This window comes from Salvelinus alpinus, chromosome 29 (assembly GCF_045679555.1).
Source record: "Salvelinus alpinus chromosome 29, SLU_Salpinus.1, whole genome shotgun sequence".
NCBI lineage: Eukaryota > Metazoa > Chordata > Actinopteri > Salmoniformes > Salmonidae > Salvelinus > Salvelinus alpinus.
In genome coordinates this window covers 47101678-47110150 of record NC_092114.1, presented here as the reverse complement: position 1 = coordinate 47110150, position 8473 = coordinate 47101678, and the positions used below count along the sequence as shown (strand labels likewise).

The following is an 8473-nucleotide window of genomic DNA, read 5'->3' as shown; positions in this document are numbered from 1 at the left end:
TGAACATCTCTTCATAATCAATACAAATGCATTCAAAAGTCAACAATTCTCTGTGCGTATGACACAAGGTTTTAGAATTAACATTGTTTTTCAATTAAATATATATTAAAATCTTAATACAATAAATACATCACAAAGATGGCAGAAAATATGACAACTTTTTTGTCCAAAAAACATTGCATTTTGCTATCAAACTGAAGGGAGATGGTACTCTTGATTGTTCACCAGCAGTGCTGTATTTAACCTGTGTGTGGCAGGTTTAAGAGGAGAGAGACTGGCCACTGAACCACAGTCATTTGACGTGCTCGGCGGTGTGTGACGAGCAGTAGAACTTCTTGTGTGTTATAAAGTTGGACAGGTTGTTGAACTGGATGTCGCAGGGGCGGCAATATTTGACACTACACTTTGTTGCCTGGATGGAGCCGTTAAGGCCTCTTTTCACACAGGAAGGTAGTACATCCTCTGTCTTAGATTGTGCTGGGGAGGATAAGGATGAGGAAGTGCTCTTCTTGGAGTTGACACTGACAGGACTCTCTGAATCTGACAAGGATGATACGTGGCTGTCTGGGAGATGGGAGTTCACAAGCTTGTTGTCTTGGAGTGTGTTCTCTGTGTCTATGACCATGTCCTCAGGCTCCTGGGGGCCATTTTGAGGCAAAACACCTTGTGTTTCCTGGTAGCCATCAGGCATAGGCTGATCTTTTTTCACCTCACTCCCTTCATTGGGGCTTTGTCTCAGCTCGCTGAGCTCTCTCTGCATCACCACTGTACCTGTGGTGTAGTCGGCAGGCTTGATTCTATAAAAGGTTGAAATATGTTCGTCAAGTCTCATTTTTTTTAAATAAAAGAGGGCTAAATTCTTGGGACAGAAACTCATCCGTGCTTTCCTCTTTGATGACAGCAAGCTGATCCCCGTTAGTGCTACCTATTTGCAAGAACACCTCGTTGGCTCCATTGTTAACACATTTACCCAAGTTTGTATCATTGTCATCTACTGGGTTGTTAAACCCTCTTTTTACGACCGCAGATGTTTTGCGATCTGGAGCAGTGACTGGGCAAGAGCTCCGTTTGTGTGCAAGGTAGTCTTCCACTTTGTTGAAGCTGATCTTGCACACTGTGCACTCGTGATAGTCCATGAGTCTTTTATGGGTGGTATATAATTTACCAGGGCTTGATGATGAACACGTTTTACTGAGATCAATAGCGTTATCCAGTTCATCTTGTGCTATGGCGTTGCACTTAGATATCAGAGCTGATTTAGTGAAAGGGAGATTAGCCTCTGGATGCTTAGGAACCATGCCAAGGAACATGTTGTATCTGGGGTGAAACTGTTTACCGAATATCTCCCTTGGGTCTTGGCACATGCCTGGTCCTCCAGTGGGTGCTATCCCAAAGTAATGTGGATGGTGATTCATGGAAGACCTCTGTTGTTCGTTGTTGGGAATGTTCATTTTGAAGTTCTTCTTCCGTTTCCGTAAACGCACCGTTCTCTGGGTGGCAGGCAGTTTGTTGCTTTGCGCTCGTTTCATGAGTGGGTCATGTCGCGTGGCGCAGTAATACTGCTTGTGAACCATATAGGTCTCTGTACGACTGAAGGTGATCTTACAGGGCTCGCACGTTGTCTTGTTAGGGTCTAAGATTTCTGTCTTAGGCATTTGAGATGCTTTGGGACTTGTCACGTCTGCCTGTATGGAGGGGTTGTCATCTGTTCTGGTGGGGATGGAAGGGTTCTTCACAGTACCTGGGAGCTCAGCCTGTACCTGTGCCTTCCCCTCCCCAATGGTGAACAGGTCTAGTCCTGACAGGTTCAGGCACGGGGAAGTGAGATGACTGTTGGGGTCAGATAGATGACCCTGACTCATGTTCAGGCTGCCCAACCCACCCAATCCCCCACTTTTAGGGCTCCCTGTGTCAGTCACTTTGTCCAGGACACTGGTGTAATCATGTGGCTTAGCCACATGTTGCCAACCACTATTACAGTAGTGCTTTTTATGAATTAAGTAGTTGTCCAAGTTCCCGAAAGTGATGTTGCATTCAAAACACATGGCCCCTTTGGGGACAAGGGTGCTGTACATGACATGAGCGGGGTAGTGGTTAGTACCTCCATGCCTCAGTCTATGGTGGACCAACTCAGACATCTTAGCCAGGATCTCCGAGGCCTGGGGGGCAGCTCGTAAGTCCTGTGAGTAGGGGAAATGGGATAAGAACAGCCCCATGGGGAAAGCAGCAGGGACCATGTTGTTCTGGATGGACGAGGATGCCTGGCGAGGACTAGAGGGCTCCAATTTGACACTGTAGGAGAAACAGTGTCTGTGGATCTCGTGGTGCTTGTCCAGTTCCCTAGGGGAGGTGAAGCTGAAGTGGCAGTGGGAGCACCGGTAGCCTGTCTGAGACAAGTGGGAGAGAATGTGCTTCTGGAGGCTGGGGAGAGAGTCCGCTGTGTGGTCAAACACTGTGCATTTCATTGTGCCGCCTCCAGTGGACACCGCCGCCTCCACCTTAGCACCTAGGAATGAGATTATAAAGGCATTTTAGAGTGTTAATATATTCACACTATTAGTGGTAAGGTTAGGGTACAATAATGTTCCCTGGGATACAAAAAGATGACTGTTCAGTACCTTTTAAGGTACATGTGTGGATAAAGAGTATAAGGGTACATTTCGGTAGCCAATATTTGAAATATAAAAGGTACAATAATCTCACTCTCACAAAAAGGGGTACAGTGTGAAGGTATATTTCTATACTTTGTACCCTCAGTGCCCACCATAAGGTCCAATGATACATTTCTGCCTAAAAGGTGACTAACGGTTTTGTCACTTGGTTGGCACCCTAAAAAGGCACATTTGTACCATAATCATTATCATATTTCCCATCATGCTCTACTGCAGGTAGATATTTTTACAATTGTTTTTAATATCTGTGTTTTTGCATGTACATTGGTTAATCTTAAGCTACACACAGAGTTGAGAATCAAGTACAGGGAGTGATGTGTTTTAATAAATAAACAAAACAATAAACACGAAACACAAACAACGCACCGACATGAAACAGAGTCAATAACACCTGAGGAAAGAACCAAGGGGAGTGACAGATATAGGGAAGATAATCAAGGAGGTTAAGGAGTCCCGGTAAGTGTCATTGCAGGTGTGCAAGATGATGGTGACAGGTGTGCGGGATAATCAGCAGCCTGATGACCTAGAGGCCAGAGAGGGAGTATACGTGACAGATAAATAAGATACATTTATTTTTAGCACCCATTACTGAAATTCTGGTAACTTTCCCAGGTTTTCCAGTAATCACAGGTGGTAGATTACTGGAACGAGAGGAAATAAACAGGAAATCCTTCAACCAGGATTTCTTGGAAATCTGGGAATGTTACTGGAATTTTCCAACCTTATTTGAAGGCCTGATGTGGCCTCTAAACCATGGGTTTCAGGCTACTGTATTAGGGTAAAACCGACAGTGCAGCAATATCTAACATGTAACAATTCCACAACAACTACCGAAAACACACAAATCTAAGTAAAGGAATGGAATAAGAATATATACATATAAAAATATGGATGAGCAATGACATAGTGGCATAAGAAAGATGCAATAGATGGTATAAAATACAGTATATAAATATGAGATGAGTGATGCAAGATATGTTAACATTATTAAAGTGGCATTATTAAAGTGACTAGTGATCCATTTATTAAAGTGGCCAATGATTTCAAGTCTGTATGTAGGCAGCAGCCTCTCTGTGTTAGCGATGGCAGTTTAACAATCGGATGGCCTTGAGATAGAAGCTGTTTTTCAGTCTCTCGGTCCCTGCTTTGATGCACCTGTACTGACCTCCCCTTCTGGATGGTAGTGGGGTGAACAAGTAGTGGCTCAGGTTGTTGTCCTTGATGATCTTTTTGGCCCTCCTGTGACATCGGGTGCTGTAGGTTTCCTGGAGGGCAAGTAGTTTTCCCCCGGTGATGCATTGTGCAGACCGCACTACCCTCTGGAGAGCCTTGCGGTTGTGGGCGGTGCAGTTGCCATACCAGGCGGTGATACAGCCTGACAGGATGCTCTCAATTGTGCATCTGTAAAAGTTTGTCAGGGTTTCGGGTGACAAGACAAATTTCTTCAGCCTCCGGAGGTTGAAGAGGCGCCTTCTTTACCACACTGTCTGTGTGGGTGGACCATTTCAGTTTGTCCGTGACGAGGATGAGGAACTTGCTGGAACACTGGTCTGCGTGCACTACGCCCGGCCCGCCACAGGAGTAGCTAGTGCGAGGAACTTAAAACTTTCTACCTCCTCCACTGCTGTCCCGTCGATGTGGATAAGGGGGTGCTCTGCTGTTTCCTGAAGTCCACGATCATCTCCTTTGTTGTGTTGACATTCCTGACACCCAACTCCAACTGCCCTCACCTACACCTGTAGGCTGTCTTGTTGTTGTTGGTAATCAAGCCCACTACTGTTGTGTCATCTGCAAACTTGAGAGGTGTGCATGGCCACACAGTCATGGGTGAACAGGGAGGGGGCTGAGAACGCACCCTTGTGGGGTCCCAGTGTTGAGGATCAGCGAATTGGAGGCCTTTTTTTTTAACCCCTTTTTTCTTCCCAATTTCATGGTATCCAATTGGTAGTAGTTACAGTCTTGTCTCATCGCTGCAACTCCCGTATGTACTCGGAAGAGGCAAAGGTCGAGAGCCATGTGTCCTCCGAAACACAACCCAACCTAGCCGCACTGCTTCTTGACACAACGCACATCCAACCCAGAAGCCAGCCGCACCAATGTGTCGGAGGAAACACCGTACACCTGGCGACCTGGTCTGCGTGCACTACGCCCGGCCCGCCACAGGAGTCGCTAGTGCGTGATGAGACAAGGATTTACCTGCCGGCCAAACCCTCCCTAACCCGGACGACGCTGGGCCAATTGTGCATCGCCCCATGGACCTCCCGGTCACGGCCGGCTGCGACAGAGCCTGGGCTCGAACCCAGAATCTCTGGTGGCACAGCTAGCACTGCGATGCAGTGCCTTAGACCACTGCGCCACCCGGGAGGCCCCTGAGGTGTTGTTTCCTACCTACACTACCTGTGTGCGGCCCATCAGGAAGACCAGGAACTAATTGCACAGGGCAGGGTTGAGACTCAGGGCCTCAAGCTTAATGATGAGCTTGGAGGGTACTATGGGGTTAAATGCTTAGCTATAGTCAATGAACAGCATTCTTACATAGGTATTGCATCATCTGTGGACCTATTGGGGCGGTAAGCAAATTTAAGTGGGTCTAGGGTGACAGGTGAGGTGGAGGTGATGCAATCCTTGACTAGTCTCTCAAAGCACTTCATGATGACAGAAGTGAATGCTATGGGGTGGTAGTCATTTAGTTCAGTTACTTTTGCCTTCTTGGGTACAGGAACAATGTTGGCCATCTTGAAGCATGTGGGGACAGCAGACTGGGATAGGGAGAGATTGAATATGTCCGTAAACACACCAGCCAGCTGGTCTGCGTATGCTCTGAGGACGCGGCTAGGGATGCCGTCTAGGCCGACAGCCTTGCGAGGATTAACGCGTATAATTGAGGATAGAGGGCGCTATTTTCACTTTGGGGAAAAATCGTGCCCAATTTAAACGGCCTCGTACTCTATTCTTGCTCGTACAATATGCATATTATTATTACTATTGGATAGAAAACACTCTCAAGTTTCTAAAACCGTTTGAATTATATCTGTGAGTAAAACAGAACTCATTTTGCAGCAAACTTCCTGTCAGAAAGTGAAAAATCTGAAATCGAGGCTCTGTTCCAGGGCCTCCCTATCAATTTGCTTGACATTTATGACTATACATGCACTTCATACGCCTTCCACTAGATGTCAATAGGCAGTGAGAGGTGAAATGGGGAGTCTAGCTATATCTATGGTCAAAAGAGAGGTCTTGGAATGACAGGACCCCAATTTCCTTTGTTCAGGAAGACGCGGGAAGGACATCAGCTTTGGCTTCTGAAAAGCTTTCCTTATAGACGGCTAATATCTCCGGCTTTGATTTTATTTGATAAATGTGATAATATCATCGTAAAGTATGTTTTTTCAATATAGTTTTATCAGATTATTGAAATTTTTTCGGGAGTTTTGGCGTGTTCCGTTCTCTGCGTTTGGTGACAATGGACAGCTTCGCGCCACTTGGCAAGTTTTGGTTGCTAATTCGAGAGGGAAAAAGGACATTCTAAAACCAAACAACGATTGTTCTGGACAAAGGACCCCTTGTGCAAGATTCTGATGGAAGCTCAACAAAAGTAGGACCCATTTATGATGTTATTTCATATTTCTGTCGAAAATGTTTACTATTAGTTTCCGCCCAGATTTTGGGCGCTCTCTCGCTATAACGTAAGCTGTATGTCGTACTAAAGTTATTTTTTGAATTCTAACACGGCGATTGCATTAAGAACTAGTGTATCTATCATTTCCTGTACAACATGTATTTTTTAGTAAAGTTTATGATTAGTTATTTGGTCAGAATAGGTGAGTGTCTGTCAGGGTTGTGTGCGGCAAAGTAGCAGAGTCAAATGCAGGACACAGGTGTTGAGCGAAACACAAAACGTTTACTCAAAAATCACAGCAAAATTCCACAAAGGGAATAATTACAAAACATATAAGAAATAACAACAACCACTAACGTAACAAACAATCACGGACAAAACAGAAATGAAAGCCAGAGGGTTAAATAGGGAACATAATAGGGGAATTGAAACCAGGTGTGTATAATACAGACAAAACAAAACGAAACAGAAAAATGGATCGGTGGTGACTAGAAAGCCGGTGACGTCGACCGCCGAACACCACCCGAACAAGGAGAAGGGCCGACTTCGGCGGAAGTCGTGACAGTACCCCCCCCTTGACGCGCGGCTCCAGCAGCGCGACGACACCGGCCTCGAGGACGACCCGGAGGGCGAGGTGCAGGGCGATCTGGGTGGAGACGGTGAAACTCTTGTAACATAGACGGATCTAGAATGTCCTCCACCGGTACCCAGCATCTCTCCTCCGGACCGTACCCCTCCCACTCCACGAGGTACTGAAGGCCCCTCGCCCGACGCCTAGAATCCATGATGGCTCTTACGCTATACGCCGGGACCCCCTCGATGTCAAGAGGGGGCGGAGGAACCTCCCGCACCTCAGACTGCTGGAGCGGACCAGCCACCACCGGCCTGAGACACATGGAACGAGGGGTTAATACGGTAATCAGGGGGGAGTTGTAACCTATAACAAACCTCGTTCAATCTCCTCAGGACTTTAAATGGCCCCACAAACCGCGGACCCAGTTTCCAAGGGGTAGGTTTCGGGTCGAGAGCCAGACCCGATCGCCCGGTGCATACACCGGGGCCTCACTGCGGTGGCGGTCGGCACTCGCCTTTTGTCTCCTGATGGCACGTTGTAGCCGTACGTGGGCAGCGTTCCAAGTCTCCTCTGAGTGCCGAAACCATTCATCCACCGCAGGAGCCTCAATCTGGCTCTGATGCCATGGTGCCAGGACCGGCTGGTAACCTAGCACACACTGAAAAGGTGATAGGTTGGTAGATGAGTGGCGGAGGGAGTTTTGGGCCATCTCGGCCCAGGGGATATAAGCTGCCCACTCCCCCGGCCGGTCCTGGCAATAGGACCTCAGAAACCTACCCACATCCTGGTTTACTCTTTCCACCTGCCCGTTGCTCTCGGGGTGGAAACCTGAGGTAAGGCTGACCGAGATCCCCAGGCGTTCCATAAACGCCCTCCAGACTCTAGACGTAAATTGGGGACCCCGATCAGAAACTATATCCTCAGGCACCCCGTAGTGCCGGAATACATGGGTGAACAGAGCCTCCGCAGTTTGTAGAGCCGTAGGGAGACCGGGCAAAGGAAGGAGACGGCAGGACTTAGAAAACCGATCCACAACGACCAGGATCGTGGTGTTACCCCGCGACGGGGGAAGATCCGTCACGAAATCCACCGATAGGTGTGACCATGGTCGCTGTGGAACGGGAAGGGGTTGTAATTTCCCTCTGGGCAGATGTCTAGGTGCCTTGCACTGTGCACATACCGAACAGGAGGAAACATAAACCCGCACGTCCTTAGCTAAAGTGGGCCACCAGTACTTCCCAGAAAGGCAGCGCACCGTCCGACCGATACCAGGATGACCAGAGGAGGGTGACGTATGAGCCCAACAGATCAAACGATCGCGGACATCAAACGGAACGTACAGACGCCCAGCTGGACAATCATGTGGAATGGACTCTGTACGTGACGCCCGTTCGATGTCCGCGTCCACCTCCCACACCACCGGTGCCACCAGGCGAGAGGCTGTAATTATGGGAGTGGGATCTGTGGACCTCTCCTCTGTATCATACACCCGGGACAGTGCATCTGCCTTAACGTTCTGGGAACCTGGTTTGTAGGTAAGGGTGAAATCAAAACGGGTGAAAAACATGGCCCACCTTGCCTGGCGAGGGTTCATTCTCCTCGCTGCCC

At 48.0% G+C, this 8473-nt stretch overlaps 1 protein-coding gene across 1 annotated transcript; it reads right to left on the bottom strand.

Annotated features, from left to right (window-relative positions):
- Window positions 1–292: 292 nt before the first annotated feature.
- Window positions 293–7456, bottom strand: LOC139558919 (zinc finger protein ZFPM2-like). Its single transcript, XM_071374421.1, has 6 exons — window positions 7358–7456; window positions 7089–7151; window positions 6872–6937; window positions 5470–5530; window positions 1020–2506; window positions 293–925 (listed from the first exon to the last, which is right to left on the bottom strand). Exons 1-6 carry the CDS (start codon window positions 7454–7456, stop codon window positions 293–295), a joined length of 2409 nt encoding a protein of 802 aa, XP_071230522.1.
- Window positions 7457–8473: the final 1017 nt, after the last annotated feature.